Source organism: Strix aluco, chromosome 29 (assembly GCF_031877795.1).
Source record: "Strix aluco isolate bStrAlu1 chromosome 29, bStrAlu1.hap1, whole genome shotgun sequence".
Classification (NCBI taxonomy): domain Eukaryota; kingdom Metazoa; phylum Chordata; class Aves; order Strigiformes; family Strigidae; genus Strix; species Strix aluco.
The window spans coordinates 3,271,652-3,288,490 of NC_133959.1; the positions used below are offsets into that span (position 1 = coordinate 3,271,652).

Genomic DNA, 16,839 nt, shown 5'->3' on the forward strand with positions numbered 1-16,839 from the left:
AAATGGAAATAAAACCCACCAAAAACAACAACTAAACTTTATTAAGGCTTAAAAAATGAGCAGGCTGAGGGGTCGAGCCCTCACTCCCAGCCTCCCTGGCACCTCCTCCGGCTCCGCTGGCTCTCCCCAGCTGCTGGGGTCTGTGGGTTTGTTATTGTAGGGTTGCTGTCTCAGGATTGGGGTTGGTTTTGGGGGGGGGTTGGGGTTGTTTCTGAGCGGTGCGGGTGGATACGGTAACCTCCCGTCGGGTTAGTGATGGGGCTCCGTGCCCTGGTTTGTTATTGTAGGGTCTCCCGTGGGGAACTGGGCGTGAATCAGGGGCTGCGCATCCCTCGGTGACAGGGCACCCTGGGGACGGGACACCCCGGGGGACGTGGGGCTCCATGGGGTGCACGGGGAAGGAGAGGGGGGCTCCCAGGAGCAGTGGGCAGGCTCGGAGCGGGAGCAGGGGTGGGAAACTGAGGCACGAGGCCGGTGATGCAGAGCAGCAGGACCCGGTCCTGCCGGTGGGACCTGTCTGAGGCCACCCACGGCCTGGGCGGCCCCTGGGGACGTGGGGGTGCCCGAGTGGGGTGTGGGGTGAGGCCCGAGGGACCTGGTGACGGTGCAGAGCCCCTGGTGGGGCACAGGAGGCCGGGGAGGACGAGGGAGGTGAGTGTCATTAGGGACAAGGTGGGGGGGGTGACTCTGGAGACAAGGGGGTGGCTGTCTTGGGGGGACAGGAGGGACAGTGGGGGGACAGGAGGGACAAGGGGTGTGTCTGGAGGGACGGTGAGTGCTTTTGGGGACAAGGGAATGAGTGTCCGTGGGGACAAGGAGGAGGACAGTCTTGGAGGGACAGTAGGGACCTGGGGGGATGTGTCTGTAGGGACAGACCCTTGGGGGGAGCAGGACAGGAGGATCCATGTGCCCTGGGGGGACCAGGGACAAGGGCTGTGAATTGGGGGGGGGGACAGGGCAGCCACGTGCCTGGGGACAGGGGCTGTGAACAGCACCCCCGGGTGCCCCCGCCTGCCACCCCCGCTGTCCCCTCCGCGGGGTTTATTTTGGTGTGAAGCGTGATGCCTCCTCGATAGGGCACCCTCCTTAATATGCAGATGAGTATGTATTTAATATGCAAATTACCTTGCGGCTCTGGCCGGCCACCAGCACCGCCCTGGCGTGATGGAAGGGAGGTGCTGAGGGCACCCAGCACCCATGGGTGTCACCCAGCAGGTATCGAAGGCGTTGGCAGCACCCAGCGCCTCTTGTCACCCCCGGGCACCCACATGGGTGACGGGTGTGGGGACAAACCCACCCAAAGCGACCGCGGGGTCCCCACCATCCCCACAGCCCGTGGCGGGGGGTCAGATCCCCCCTCAGTGCCTGGGGATGTCCTGGGGGGCCCGTACGCCTGAGTCGTCGTCCCCCCCAACCCGGGAGAGGGTGGGTCGTGGGTGATGGGGAGGGGACAGGGGACGGGGGCTATAAACGGCAGCTGTAAGCGGAGCCGGTAACCGGAGCGGGAGGCCGGGGGGACATTTGAGCCGCCGGCGGGGCCGCGGAAGCGCCAAGGTAAATGGTGGGTGCTGTGTCGTCCCCCCAGTCGTCACGCCGGTGCCCCCCCCCCCCCCCATCCCTGTCACCCGCATGGGGACCCCAGCATCAGGGGTGCCCCATCCTCTTGGCACCCCCCCAAGTTCTGGGGATGCTAACTGCCTGCAGCCCCCCCACACCGCCCCCCCCCCCCGGGCGGTGCTGCTTGGCGGGGTGGGGGGGGACACACATGGCGGGGGCCAGGGCCAGGGCCAGCCCGCGGTGCCAGGTGGCCGGGGTGACATTTGCTCCGTCCCCGCCGTGGGGACAGCTGCTTCCTGGCTCTGCCATCTGAACCGGCCCCAGAACGGAAACCCGGAGGGGGGGGGCTGAGCCCCCCAGCCCCGGCAGCAGCAGCAGCTGGGGTTTTTTTTGGGGGGGGGGGGTCCCCATGGCAATTTCAGTGGGTGTGGCTACTGCTGGTGACCCCCAAACCCCCTCGATGGCAATGAGGGGGGGTGCCCCCCCATGTGACCCCACTGGGATGCTCTGGGGACCGGATGCCACATTTCGGGGGGCCGGTGGGTGGTGGTGGGGGGTGGCATTTTCCATAACGTTGCTTCTAAGTGCCTCATTAGCATATCTAATTGCAGATTGCTTATTGGCACTGGGAACTTTCTAAAGGAAATTACCCCAAACAGCAAATAAAATCCAGCATTAGCCCTGTGAAAAGGGAAGGGATTTAAATATTGAGATAATAACGTGGGGCCCCCCCATACGGGGCGGGGGGTGTTGAATAACGCGCGTCAGATGCCTCCTAACGAACCCTGGTTAATTAGGCACCGGTGGCCGGTTGTGCTGGGCCTCCGCTGCTGTTATTCCCCCCAAAAAGTTGTATATTAAGGGATTTCAGGGCTGGTATCCCCCCATTTCCCAGCGTCCCCCCCCCCTTTTTCAGGTGTCCCCCCCCTGTTTCCCGGTGCCTTTCTAACGGGTTTATGGTTGAGGCTGAGCCAGCGCGGATGGAATCGGGGATCCCGTGGGAATGAGCCGAGCCGGGATCAGCTCCGGGTGCTGCGATGGCCGATGAGGATGGGGGGGGGACCCCGCGGTGCCTCTGTCCCCACTGTGGTTCGGGGGGGGGGATCTCACCGGGTGGGCTCGTACCGGCCATTCTCGTTTCCCGCGATCCTTTGGAGGGGCCGCGGTGCTGCTCGGGGTGTCCCATGGGTTGCCCCCCCCCCCCCCCAGGTCCCCGGCTGCGGTGACAGCTGCCGGGGGTGGCGGGGGGGGGGGGGGGGGGGGGGGATGGCTCCGGTTACGGTGACATCAGCCCTACCTTCCCACCTGGCGCGGGTGGGGGGCACGGGCCCCCCTCCCCTGGGGGTCCCTGGGGGGGGGTTATGTGACAGCTGAGCTGCTTTTGGGACGCCGGAGCCCCCAGTGCTGTTGGAGCATCCTGGGGGGGGGACACACACACGACCCACCCCCAGCTATGGGACCCAGGCGTCCGGGCCCCCCCCTCTAAGCGGTGGGGACAGCGGTGGCCGTGCCGTAGGGCCAGCGGCGGAGGCGGCCGGCGGAGCTCAGGTGGGCAGAGCGGGGTGCCGGGGGGGGGGCGGGCAGGTGCCCAGATGCCACGGGGAAGGGCTCCCATCCCCGGGAGGGGGAATGGAGGCAGCGTACCCCCACCCCCAGCAGGCGGGAGGGGGGCTGGCAGCCCCTTCTTTGGGGTCACAGGGACCCCACTGCGCTTGGGCCTCACTGCAGTCCCCTTTTATCAACATGGGGAAGGGGGGGGGAAAAACTGGGGGGCTGTCCCCCCTTCCTGCCCCTGTGTTGGGCATCGGGGAGATGCTGAGGTGAGGGAAGGACTGAGCGAGCAGCTGCCCCCCCCCCCCCCCCCCCCAGCTTTGTGTCCAGAGGGTGAGGGCTGAGCGCGCTCTCAAACGGGGAAACTGAGGCACAGAGCGAGGGGCTGCAGTAGGGACAAGGACAAGGGACAAGCCTGAGGCTATTCAGCCTCTCGGTGTCAGAGACATCCGGCCTTGAGACCCGCCCCGTCCCCCCGAGACCACCCAGCTCACCCCCCGGCACCGTCGCCCTGTCCCCACCCGCTGCCTCAGTTTCCCCACAGCCCTGTTGGGGACGTGCATGGTGACCGTCCCCTCTCCTCCGCCACCGTCGTGAATGGGTCCCTGTTTGTCACCCCCCCTCCCCGCCGTGCCCCCCTCCCCGACGGCCCCTCCTCCCCAGCCCCCTCCTCCCCGCTGCCTTCGCTGCCTTTTCTTTGCCCGCACAATCGCAGGCATTTATGGCGCCGGAGGCTCCGGTTACCCCGCGCCCGCTCGCTGTCACCACCCAGGCTGGGGGGACGGTGACACCAGACCCCCCGCTTGGGGTTACAGGCGCCTGAGGCAGCGACACGACCTCCCTGCACCCCAAATCCCCCACCCGGCGTGGGTGGATTCTCAGGTGGCTGATACATGCTGAGCCCTTCCCTTGGGCTGATTTTTGGGGTCCCCCCTCCCTCCAGTGCCTGAGGATCCCACAGGAACCCTTAAATTTGGTGATTTTGGGATGATGCTGGTGTCAGGCAGCGTGGGGGAGGGGGACGTCATTACCCAAGTGGAACAGCTTGTTTGAGTAACGAGGCTGGACGAGGAGCCCCCAGCAACCTCTAAAGGGAGAACTGGGGGGACCTTAGAGGGAGCCCCCTAGTTCAGCTCAGGCGGTGAAAGCCTCTGAAGCTTTAAATTACAGCAATTAAACTGTTAATGGCTTTTATAAAACAGCTCAGGTGCAAAAAATAGATTAAAAAATAGGAATTTTCAGGCTGATGCCCACGGGATGGGGCCAATCCTGGCCGGTTTGTCACCCGCGGCTGTGGGTGCTGTGAGTGATAAACAGGCAGCTCCCTGTGCCAGAAACAGCTCGTTTCCCACTTTTTTTTTTTGGGAAAAATCTCCCCCCTATCCCACTCCTCGCTGTGAAATCATCAGCAACACCAAACCTCTGGGTTGCTTTTGGCATTTGCTGGGGTTGTGCCACGGTTGTGCCGCCGGCGCTGCCGGCTCAGCCGCGCTGGGCTTTGAGGCACAGTTTGCTCTTGCAGGCACCCGGTGGTTATTTTTAATAGAAATATATTAAAAAAATGAATAAGAGGTGGTGCCGTTTGCTCCTAGAGCAGGTGGGGAAACTGAGGCACGGCCCCGTGACACTGTTGCCATCGACATGACGTTAACGTGACATCCGACAATGTCCTCAGGGGCTGTGACACTGTGGGGACGGGGGTGGGTGTCGCTGGGGACTGCGATGCCACGGGGACATTGTTGGATGTCCCTGGGGTCCATGACACTGTGGGGACTGGGTTCGGTGTCCCTGGGGGCTGTGACACTGTGGGGACAGGGTCAGTTGTCCTCAGGGGCTGTGACACCAAGGTCAGGTCCCACTGGGGCCACGTCCTACCCAGGGGCTGTGACACAGCAGGGTCAGGGTCAGATGTCCCCAGAGGCTGTGACACCGCAGAGGGGACCGTGCTGGGTCTCACCCGGGACCGGTGACACTGCAGAGGGGCCGGGGACGAGTCTCCCTGCTGGCACTGCCCGGCGTCCAGGCGCCGTGACCCCCAGCCCCACGCAATGTCACCCATCCTCGCGCCCCGCGGGGGACACGGTGGCAGGAGGGCGACGGTTCGATCGCTCCTGCTCCCTGCTCTCATGGAATTGATAATCAATTAAATCCCCGCCTGGCTGCTAATTACTCAGCCCGGCTAGCAGGAGGGGGACGGTGGCCCGGCGCGGTGTGGGGACGGTGGCATTGGGGCTGTCCGGCCGGGGGGTGCCGTGGCACGTGGCACTCCAGGGATTTTCTGAGCCATCCCGACGGCATTTCGGATGGGGAGAGTCTCGCTGGCCTCCCCCGTTGTCCTCGTGTCCCCAGCCCTGCCATGCCACCACGCACTGGTTTAGTTGCCCCATGGGTTGGTGGGGGTGAGCCACCAGTAAAACCCCAGTTTGGGCCCAGTAGCCCCAGTGCGAAGCCGCGCAGGCGCTGGGAGCGGCTCGGCGGGGGCGCGGGGGACGCTTTTCCCAGCATATTTGAAATTCTTCAGGCGGGGAAGGACTCGCTTCGCTATCGCCGATCCCAGCCGCATCCCGTGCCGGCCCCTCGCCGCTGGCACCATCCCAGCGCCGGCGCCTTAAACCCCCACCCGCCCCCCGAGACCCCCCCAGACCCCGGCACCGGTGATGGGTTTGTGTTGTGGGTGCTACAGGGTGGGGGTGTCAGTGGCTCGCAATGGGGTGGGAACCCTGGGAGGTGGGTGCTGCCCCCCTCCCACCTCTCCCCGTGCTCGCAGGTGCCGTGGGTGCCCACCTGCGCCGGGGGCCACCATGGGACCACCACCCCGCGTCCCCCTCGTCCTGCTGCTCCTGCTCGTGGCCGAGAGGACGGCCCGTGGCACCTTCCCCGAGGAGCCCGGCCCCATCGCCGTGGCCCCCGAGGACTGTGAGTGCCCACCCAGGGGTGTGGGGTGGGGGTCAGGGTGCTGCATCGACACACAAGGGGGGACACAGCTCGGCACAGAGAGGGGAGGGGGTTCTGGGGTGCTTTGGGGTGAAGGCTGGAGGTGGACATCCATGGGAAGGGGTTCTGGGGTGCTTTGGGGTGAAGGCAGGAGGGGGCACCCATGGGAAGGGGTTTTGGGGTGAAGGCAGGAGGTGGAACCCATGGAAAGGGGTTTTGGGGTGTTTTGGGGTGAAGGCAGGAGGGGGGCACCCTTGAGAAGGGGTTTTGGGGGTGCTTTGTGGTGAATGCAGGAGGGGGGACCCATGGGAAGGGGTTTGGGGTGAAGGCAGGAGGGGATACCCGTGGGAAGGGGTTTTGGGGTGCTTTGGGGTGAAGGCAGGAGGGGGCGCCCTTGGGAAGGGCCAGGTGAAAGTGGTCACCTTGGCTGTCTGGGGGAACCGGGCTGCAGGGGGGGGCCCCAGCAGCGTGTGACCCCCCGTGTGCCCCCCCAGACGTGAAGCACTACGCCGTCTTCGTGGGCCACGGGACGAGCCGGCCGGCCGGCCCCGAGGGGGGGGGGACCCAGCGCCTCAACATCCAGCGCATCCTCAAGGTCAACCGGACCCTCTTCATCGGGGACAGGTCTGAACCGCGGCACCCCAAAGCCTCCCCGCGATGGGGGTGGGCACCCAACACCCCCCCCAACACTTTTTGCTGGGGAGGGACCCCACTACCTGCCCTGGGGCACCCCAAAATCTGCCCTGGGGCACCCCGGGGGGCTGCAGGGGCTCTGGCAGGGCTGTCCCTGCCCCGGTGATGCTCATTGCCCACCCCAGCACCCCAAACCTTCCCGGGGGGGGGGGTGGTGAGGAATCCAGCACCTCCCCAACATGCCTCGCTGGGGGGCACATCCCCAGGGTGCCCCACAGGGTGTTGACACCCGTGTCCCTCTCCCCAGGGACAACGTCTACCGCGTGAGCCTGGAGCCCACCGGTGCCGGCGAGATGCGCTACCACCGGGTAAGTGCTGAGCCCCCGGGTACCGGGGGTTGGGGGGGGCACTGGGGGGGGCTGTCAGCTTCTCCCCAGCCCCACGCTGGGTTTTGTGTGTGTCCCCCCCCAGAAGCTGACGTGGCGCTCGAACCAGCACGACATCAGCATCTGCCGGATGAAGGGGAAACACGAGGTACGGGGTTGGGGGGGGCCATACCCCGTGAGACCCCCCTGGATGGGGCTGAGCACCCTCCTGCGCCCTGTGTCACATGGACAAAGCCACCCCATGTCCCCCCCCCAGCCGGTGTCACCCTCCTCCTCCCTGCTCCCTGCCAGCCGTTGTGTCTCCGTGATTTATTGGCCGCTTAGATAATTGGGTTTGTAATTAATTATTTCGGGCCTGTGGATCAGAGCGGGCACAGCCTGGCATCTGCCAGAAATCCAATTTCCAGGTCCCATAAATGCCATTTTGGGGTGAAAACACCCCGCAAGCCAGACTGTCGCAGCGATGGGAGCACCCAGGGGTGGGGTAGGTGGGCCAGGGTGCTGGGGGGTGACGGTCCCCTCTCTCCGGCGCAGGCAGAGTGCCGTAACTTCGTCAAGGTGCTGCTGGTGCGGAACGAGAGCCTGCTCTTCGTCTGTGGCACCAACGCCTTCAACCCCGTCTGCGCCAACTACAGCGTGAGTCACCCACCCCCCCGTGTCACCCACCCCACGGGTGCCCCCCCGCCATGGCCGGGTGACGGGCTCCGCGGGCAGGGGATGCTCCCGCCTGCGCCGCTGAGGCAGCCCGGGCCCCGCTGCCCGCACGGCCCCGCTCACGGCCCCGTCTCGCCCGCTATAGATGGACACGCTGGAGCCCATCGGGGACAACATCAGTGGCATGGCCCGGTGTCCCTACGACCCCAAGCACGCCAACGTGGCCCTCTTCACAGGTCAGTGCTGGCACTGCCGGCGCTGAGCCGGATGCTCTGCCCGCCGTCTCCCGCCCCGCGCCCGGCTGACGCCCCTCTCCCGCGCAGGGGGGATGCTCTTCACCGCCACAGTGACGGATTTCCTGGCCATCGACGCCGTCATCTACCGCAGCCTGGGGGACAGCCCGACCCTCCGCACCGTCAAACACGACTCCAAATGGTTCAAAGGTGCCTTCCCCCGGCATGATGGCCACCATGTGCCATGCCAAGACGTGGCACACGGCCCCTTTCGTGCCATCCTGGGACATCCCTGACCCTGCCACTGTCCCCGCAGAGCCCTACTTTGTGCACGCCGTGGAATGGAGGAGCCACGTCTACTTCTTCTTTCGGGAGATTGCCATGGAGTTCAACTACCTGGAGAAGGTGGGAGACATCCCTGCAGTGGCCCGAGACACCCGGGGTGGGGACAGGGACAAGGGGATGGTCATTGGGGTCGGGTACCAGGTGCTGATGGGTGCCCACCCCACAGGTGGTGGTGTCCCGGGTGGCCCGGGTGTGCAAGAACGACATGGGGGGCTCGCAGCGGGTGCTGGAGAAGCAGTGGACCTCCTTCCTCAAGGCCCGGCTCAACTGCTCCGTGCCGGGCGACTCGCATTTCTACTTCAACGTCATCCAAGCCGTGACGGACATCTTGGAGCTGGACGGGCGCCCCGTGGTGCTGGCTGTCTTCTCCACGCCTGCCAACAGGTCCGATCCCCTTGTGCCCTGCTCAGCCCCCCAAGGCTGGGCTGGGACCCCTCCACGTGCCCCAGTGTCCGTGGGGGACATTGGGGACAGGTTGAGGTGCTCACCCCGTGCCCGTGTCCCCCCAGCATCCCCGGCTCGGCCGTCTGCGCCTTTGACATGACCCAAGTGGCCGCCGTCTTCGAGGGACGTTTCCGGGAGCAGAAATCCCCCGAGTCCATCTGGACACCGGTGCCCGAGGACATGGTGCCAAAGCCCCGGTGAGTGACACGCCACAGGAACAGGGCTGGGGACAGCCAGGCTGGGACCAGCAAGAAGGGACATGGGAATGGAGGTGGGGACAGGGCTGGGGACAGGGACAGGGACAGCCAGGGCTGGTATCTGCAGGGAGAGCGATGGGAGTGGCCGTAGAGTCAGGGATGGGGACAGGGACGAGGACAGGAGTGATCAGGGCTGGTACCTGCAGGGAGGGTGGTGGGGATGGTAATGGGGATGATGATGGGGACAGGGATGGGGACAGGGACAGGGTTGGCAAGGGCTCATATTAGCAGGGTCAGTGGGGGTGGGGATGGGATGGTGCCAGCAGGAAGCGTAGAGGGGATGGGATGATGGGGATGGGGACAGGAACAGTGACAGCCATGGCCAGTACCAGCTGGGCTGGGGACAGGGCTGGGGACAGGGCCAGCGTGGCCATGGGGACGCTGAGCTGTGCCACGGGCGCAGGCCTGGGTGCTGCGCGTCCCCGGGGATGCGCTACAACTCCTCCAGCACCTTCCCCGACGAGATCCTCAACTTCGTCAAGACGCACCCGCTGATGGACGAGGCGGTACCATCCCTGGGCAACGCGCCCTGGATCCTCCGCACCATGAGCCGGTGAGCGCCCGGGGCAGGATCCGGCCCGGGGAGGGGCTGGGGGGCTGCTGGGCGCTGCTGGGCGCTGCTGGGTGGTGGCTGGAGCCTCTCGTGATGCCCTTGCACGTGCGTGCCAGCGCCAGGAGAGCGCCAGGAGACCTGATAAATCTCATAAACTTTGCAGTCGAGATTGTCTTGTCCTAATTAAATCTGCCTTAATTGCTACTTGATGGGGAATTAATCAAGTGGGGCTCTCAGGCCGTAGCCTCCCGCTGGCAGGGCAGCCAGGACGCTGGACGCGTGCGGGGCTGGGGCTGGGGACACGGGGCTGGGGATGGGATGTGGGGTTGGGATGGGGATGTGGGGATGGGGATGGGGACACAGGGCTGGGGACAGGATGTGGGGCTGGGGACAGGGACATGGGGCTGGGGATGGGGATGTGGGGCTGGGATGGGGATGTGGAGCAGGGGATGGGGACACAGGCTGGGGACAGGCTGGATTCTACCAAGGCATCAGGGGATCCGGGCTGGTTCCTTAGTGGGATCTGAGCTGGGTCCCAGCTGGGATCTGGGTGGAATCCAGGCTGGGTCCGGGCAGGGTGTGGGCAGGATCCTGAGTGGGGTCTGGATGAGTCATGGCGGGGGTCTGGGATGGGTCTGGCTGGGTCCAGGCCGGGATCTGGACTAAGTTTCCATTTGGGATCTGCACGCCCCTCGCACTCCTTGGGCATTCCCTGCTCTGGGCCAGCCACAGCCTGTCCATCCCCTGGTGGGGAGGTCCCAACCTCCCACCCCGCCTCAGTTTCCCCCTCCCCGGGCACACGTGGGCTCCCACACACCCCAGCACCCTGCTCCGTTCACACCGTGCAGGTACCAGCTCCGCAAGATCGTGGTGGACAACGCAGCGGGGCCATGGGGCAACCACACCGTGGTCTTCCTGGGCTCCAGCACGGGCACCGTCCTCAAGTTCTCATCCAGCCCAACGCCAGCACCAGCCCCGCACCCGCACCCCCCGGCAGCCAGAGCGTCTTCCTGGAGGAGTTTGAGACCTACCACCCTGGGAGGTGGGTGCTGGGGTGCTGGGTGGGAGGAGAGGAGAGGAGAGGAGAGGAGAGGAGAGGAGAGGAGAGGAGAGGAGAGAGAGAGGAGAGGAGAGGAGAGGAGAGGAGAGGAGAGGAGAGGAGAGGAGAGGAGAGGAGAGGAGAGGAGAGGAGAGGAGAGGAGAGGAGAGGAGAGGAGAGGAGTGGTGGGTGGGTGGGGTGGTCAGATGTGTGGATGGATGGATGGATGAATGGATGGATGGATGGATGGAGGGAGGGAGGGATGGAGGGATGGAGGATAGAGGGATAGAGGGATGAAAAGGAAGGGATGGATAGATGGAGGGATGGAGGGATGAAGGGATAGAGGGATGGAGGGATGGAAAGGAAGGGATGGATGGATGGAGGGATGGAGGGATGGAGGGAGGGAGAAAGGGATGGGGTGGGTGGATGGATGGATGGATGGATGGATGAGTGTTTGGATGGGTAGGTGGTGAGTTGTTGGAGATCTGGATGGATGGGGGTGGTTGGATTGATGGGTGGGGTGGGTCAGTGGTGGATGAGATGTTCAGAGGGGGGTTGATTGATTGTTGTAAGGTGACAGGAGGATGAATGAAGTGGTTGGGGATGAGTGGATGGGTGATATGGATGGATGGTTGGAGGGGATGGGTCAGAGGGATGCCGGGGTTGTGCGGGTGGGTCAGAGGGGTGGGTGGGTGAATGGGGTGGGGGGAACGGCTGAGATGCCCTCCTCTAGACCAGCCTGCGCTGGGGCCAGCTCCATGGTGAGCAGGCAGGGACCAGGACTGGGGCCACGCTGAGCTCTGCCCTGTCCCCAGGTGTGGCCGGGACACGGAGGACGAGCGGCGGCTCCTGGGGCTGGAGCTGGACAAGGCGGCCGGGTCCTTGCTGCTGGCCTTCCCCCCGTGCGTGGCCAGGGTGCCCGTGGCTCGCTGCCAGCAGCACTCGGGCTGCATGAAGTGAGTGCGCCGGTCTCAGCTGCTCCCCAGGGTGGGCAGGGCTTGCTGGGGGGGTGGGGGGGCGTGTGAGGAGCAGGGGGAGCTGCCCTCACATCCCAGGAATTTGCCCTGTGCTGGGATCCAGCTGGGAAGGGCTCAGCGTGGCTGGGAGCACAGCCGAGGGAAACTGAGGCACAGTGTGGGGCCAGGGACCCTCGTGGGGGCTGGGGTGTCGTCCCCGCCGTGTCGGGACTGATCCTGACATCTCTGCTCCCTGCCAGGAACTGCCTGGGGAGCCGGGACCCCTACTGCGGCTGGACACCCGAGGGCTCCTGCATCTTCCTGGAGCCCAGCCCCAGGTAACGCTGCCAGGCCTGGGGGCGGGGGGGGGACACTGGGGGACATGGACGGGGTCAGCGGGGTCTCAGGGGCTCCCCACAGAGCTGAGACCCAGCAAACTCATTGCTTGCTGAAGCAAAGCAAGCTGGGAGCCCTCTGCCAGGCTATTAGGGACCGGCTGACCCCCCCCCCCCAACACCCCCCCTCTCAATTTGCACCTCCCCAGAGTGACCTTCGAGCAGGACATCGCCGGCGGCAGCACGTCCACCTGGGCGAGTGCGAGGGTGAGTGCGGGGCAGGGACAGGGCCTGGGGAGGGGACATGGTGGTGGCACCGCAGCCGTCCCCTGACACGTGTGTCCCCCTACACCCCCCCCATCACCCAGGACTGGTGACGGAGAGCTTCGTGGATGAGCCGGACGGGCTGGTATCGGTGAACCTGTTGGTGATCTCCTCCGTAGCCGCCTTCGTCATCGGCGCCGTCATCTCCGGCTTCAGCGTCTGCTGGTTCATCGGTCACCGGGACCGCAAGGAGCTGGCGCGCCGCAAGGACAAGGAGACCATCCTGGCCCACAGCGAGTCGGTGGTGAGCGTCAGCCGGCTGGGCGAGCGGCGGGCCCGCGGCGGCAACCCGGCGCCTTGCTGGCCCCGCTCATGCCCAACGGTTGGCCCAAGGAGTTGGGGAAGGTCACCCAACACGACCTGGATTCGGGGGTTCTGCCCACGCCGGAGCAGACCCCGTTGCAGCAGAAACGCTGCCCCGGCGCCCTCCAAAACTGCACCTGGGAGCAGAGTCACAACATCATCAACGCCGCTTTGCGGGACCCCGGTGGGTCCGGCACGACCGCCGCCGGCACCGGTCGGCTGCACGCCGGCTCCGGCCGCCCGGCTCGCGGCATCCCCCTCTCCTGCCACGCCATCCTGGTGGATCAGGAGCTGGAGGGCGAACTCAGCGACTCCTCGGGTGATGGGCATTTGGGTCGGGACCCCCAAGAGGGTCCCCGCACCCGGCAACCACCCCCCCGCCGGCACCCGCCGCCCACCCCGCAGCTCTACGGTGACTTCGCCGGCACGCCGCACCCCAGCCCCGATCGCCGACGGGTGGTTTCGGCACCCAGCGGGGAGGGGGGAGACTTTACCGAGGGGCCACCCTGGCACCCCGAGCAGCTGAACTTCAACGCCAACAATGGCACGGGCCGCCCCGGCACCCACCTCAAGAGGAACCACACGTTCAACAGCGGCGAGGTGCCGGCGGGGTGCTTACGGGCGACATGGCACAGCACCCCGAGCACCCAGCGCCGGGCCCCCGCGGGCGCTGACGGACCTGCACCACCTCCTGCGCTACGGCGTGGAGCGGACTCCCTCGGGAAAATAGGGTCCCACCGCGTGTGTGTGCGTGTGTGTGTGCGTGTGTGTGTGTCCCGTCCCCCCCCAGGGCACCGATGGGGTCCCCCGGTTCCCCGGGAACAAGGAGGGGTGGCTGGGCCGGACGTGCGGGCATGGGGTGAGGGCAGGGAGGGGGGGGGACAGGCACCCCCTGAGTGCCCCCGGATAGGGTTTGGGGGTGTCCCCGGGTGGCGTGGGGCAGTGCCCTGCGCTCCGGCTGCTTTGCCCTGGATCCCGGGGGTTGGAGGGGGGGGTGGGGGGTGGAGGGGGGGGGTTCTGTCCATCCCGTTCCCTCCCCAGGTTGGACCCAGGGACCGCGGCACCCTGGGAGGGGGATCCCTGGGGGCAGCGGGATGGACACACGGACACAGAGCAGGGCTGTGCCCCCCGCCCCGCAGCCCCTCCGCCCCATCAGCGGCACCCGGGGTGGGGGGGGGGAGGGCTTGTGGGTGCTGCCAGCACCCTGGGGACACCCGGCCAAGGGGTGCCACCGGGGCGCGTTTGTTGCGGTGATGGGACACGGTGAACATTTCGGGGTGCAGGGGGGTGGGGTGGGCCCCCAAATGTGTGTGTTATCTGGGGACGGGGCACACTCACCCCCCTCCAGCCTGGGGTCAACCCCGCCAGCTTGAGGGGGGGGTCATCCATCCCGCCCCCCCCCCCCACCCCGCTCCCGGAAAGCACAGCCGGGGTGTGGGGGCACTGCTGGGGCTGGGGGGTCCCCACCGAACCCACTCTCTGCTGGCAAAGGGTGCCCTTTCGGTGTCACCCCTGCCCGGCCCCGGGGTGGCGGGTCCCCAGGGGGGTGGGTGGCAGGTCCCCAGGGGGGTGGCAGGCTGTAAATAGGGTGGGGGGCGGTGGGTGCCCCCCCCCCCGCGGCCATGCATGCGGCCGCCCGCGGTCTGTACCCCGCGGCCCAATAAACGCCCATTTACCAGAGGCGACTCCCCCGCCGCCGCCTCGGCACCTTCTTACCCCCCCCCCCCCAGGACCCCCCTGGCCTCGGGGGGGGCAACACCGGCCGGGGCTGGGCATTGGGTGCTGCTGGCGGGGAGGGGGGGGTCACGGGATTGGGGGGGGCCACAGGGTGTGGCTGCCTGGGGTCTCTGGGTGTGCAAAACCCCCCGTGCATGCACACACACACCACACCCCCCCCCCCCCCGCCACACGTGTCTCCGTGCACTCACCCCCCCACCGTGGGCACACATAGGTCCTGCTGCACCCCAACATTCATCCCTGTGCACCCACACGCCCCCGGGCTCCCCCCACCCACCCACTCCCAGCCCCTCTCCCACCCATGCAACGAGTTCCTCTGTGCTCAGCCCTCGTCGTGCCACGGACCCACTCACGGGGTTTTGCCACGAGGCAGCGGGTGCAACGTGGGGTCCCCGTCCCCCCCCCCAGCACCCATGAGGCGCTGTGCCTCAGTTTCCCCCATGTGGGTGTCCGGCTCCATGTGCTGCTCATGATGTGGTGGGTGCTGGGCTCCCATAAAGTCCCTGAGAGGGGTGAGAGTGGAAAGGGGGGGGGTCAGTGCTGTGTCCCCCAAAGCCGTGGGGTGCAATGGGGACACGGGGACACCAGCACCCTGCCCCCGGATGCTGGCACCCTGCGAGCTGGCAGCGAAGGCGGCGATTTCCCAACTGGCACGTGAGGCTGAGCCACCACCCACCCCCCCTCCGGGTGACAGTCACCGAGCAGCCAGGACGGTCCCCGAGGAGCCTCGTCGGCCCATCGGGAAGGTGAGGGCAGGGCTGGGGGGGTCACGAGGGGGGGACAGGGGGGTTAGGGCATCTTCCTGCCTGTGCCGTGGCCTGCCCCCCGCCCTGGGGTGGGGAGCTGGTGGCCGGCCGGCAGCGGCAGGGCTTGCACAACCCTCGGGTGACGATGGCCGCTTGCCCGCAGCCCAGCACCATGATGCCACCGGGTCGGATCCTGCCACCGCTGCTGCTGGCGCTGCTGGCGCTCGGCCCCGCCGCGCCGTGCTCCCCTCGTCCCAACGCCACCCGGTTCGTCTGCACGGAGCCCACCCTGAGCACCTTCCCCACCGGGCTGCCCCCCACCACCGTGGCCATCTCGGTGGAGTTCACGGCGCTGGCCACCCTCCTCCCACCGCCCTGGCCGGGCTGCCCCAGCTGCGGGAGCTCCACCTCTCCTCCAACCACCTCGCCGCGCTCCCCGAAGCCGTCCTGCGCCCCGTGCCCACCCTGCGTGTCCTCGACCTGACAGAAAACCTCCTGGCTGATCTCCCCGCCGGCCTCTTCGCCGGCACCAACCACCTCCAGCACTTGGTGCTGCGGGGGAACCGGCTGCGGGTGCTGCGACCCGCTTGGTTCCGGCACCTTCCCCGGCTGCAGTGGCTCGACGTGGCCGCCAACACGTTGGCGGAGCTGCCGCCGGAGGTTTTCCTCCCGCTGCGTTCCCTCCGTAGCCTGGATCTGTCCCGTAACCGCCTGGCATCGCTGCCGCCGGGCGCACTGGCCGGGCTGCGGGCGCTGCAGCGGCTCGACCTGGAGGGCAACGGGCTGGGCACGCTGCCACCCGCTGCCTTCGCGCCCGCGCCCGCCCTGCGCTTCCTCTTCCTCCAGGATAACGCGCTGCAGGTGCTCCCCGCCGGCATCTTCGTCCCCCTGCGTCACCTCCGCGTCCTCGACCTGGCCCGTAACCACCTGCGGGCGCTGGAGCTGCCCCCCCGGCCCCCCGGCCCCGTGTTGGACCTCGATATCTCGGGTAACCCCTGGGCCTGTGAGTGCCCGTTGCTGGCCCTGCTGCAGCGGGTGGCCCCGCGGCTCAGCGCCGCCCGTGACACCCTCTGTGCCACCCCCCCACGCCACCAGGGACAGGAGGTGGCTGCCGTTAGCCAGGCTGGGGACACGGGCTGTGAGCCCAAGGGGGACAGGCAGCGCCCGCCGGACCCCTAGGCAAGGGGCTTGGTGTCACCCTGGGTGCCTGGGCATGTCACCTCCCTCCCTGTCACGCTGTCCCCAGCTGAGACGAGCTCTCCTGGGGAAACTGAGGCAGGGAGAGTGGGGCTGCAGCTGTCCCCAGCCCAAAGGCCCTTGTCCCCATCCCGCCATCCCCATCCAACAGCCTCTGTCCCCATCCCAGTGGCCCCCAGCCCCTTCCCACCTGGCTCAGGCTGTCCCACGTCCCTGTCCCCATCCCTCCTGGCACATGTCCCTGTCCCCATCCCCCACGAGCACATTAAACATGGTCCCTTGGTGCCACCACACCCTTTCTCCTTGTGTCGTCCTGTGAAGTCGCTGGGGATAAGGCAGTGATGGGCACCGTGTCACCCAGCCATGCCCATCCCACACCATGTCCCCTGTCCGTGCCTGTCCTATCCAGGCCAGCCTGCTGCCCCACAGGGTCACCTGCCAGGACTGCCCACCCCCCCGTCCCACTGCTGGGGGACACTGCTGTCCCCTGGCTTGAGCACCCCCAGGGGCTGGGGGAGGCCGGGGACCCTGCAGGACTCTGCTTGGCATGGGGGACACCTGGCTTGGGGACATTTGGTATGGGGATACATGGCTTGGGGACACTTGGTAGGGAGGTGTTTGGCAATGGGGACACCTAGGGTGGGGACACTTGGCA

General features: G+C 66.8%; 2 protein-coding genes across 2 annotated transcripts; both read left to right on the forward strand.

The window, feature by feature from the left end:
* Positions 1 to 2,891: 2,891 nt before the first annotated feature.
* SEMA6B (semaphorin 6B) lies at positions 2,892 to 13,362 on the forward strand. The gene is given in 21 exon segments (XM_074808988.1): positions 2,892 to 3,105; positions 5,876 to 6,024; positions 6,537 to 6,666; positions 6,983 to 7,043; positions 7,147 to 7,209; positions 7,596 to 7,697; positions 7,861 to 7,951; positions 8,039 to 8,158; positions 8,265 to 8,353; positions 8,460 to 8,677; positions 8,803 to 8,934; positions 9,398 to 9,547; positions 10,396 to 10,493; positions 10,496 to 10,589; positions 11,402 to 11,542; positions 11,803 to 11,880; positions 12,087 to 12,121; positions 12,124 to 12,144; positions 12,246 to 12,485; positions 12,488 to 13,113; positions 13,115 to 13,362. Coding segments are annotated over 20 exon segments (2,724 nt in total). The 5' UTR covers positions 2,892 to 3,105; positions 5,876 to 5,909; the 3' UTR covers positions 13,235 to 13,362.
* A 1,405-nt stretch (positions 13,363 to 14,767) lies between these two features.
* On the forward strand, positions 14,768 to 16,477 carry LRG1 (leucine rich alpha-2-glycoprotein 1). The gene is made up of 2 exons (XM_074809006.1): positions 14,768 to 14,987; positions 15,156 to 16,477. The coding sequence occupies exons 1-2, from the start codon at positions 14,844 to 14,846 to the stop codon at positions 16,164 to 16,166; spliced, it is 1,155 nt and encodes a 384-aa protein (XP_074665107.1). The 5' UTR covers positions 14,768 to 14,843; the 3' UTR covers positions 16,167 to 16,477.
* The last annotated feature ends 362 nt before the right edge of the window (positions 16,478 to 16,839 follow it).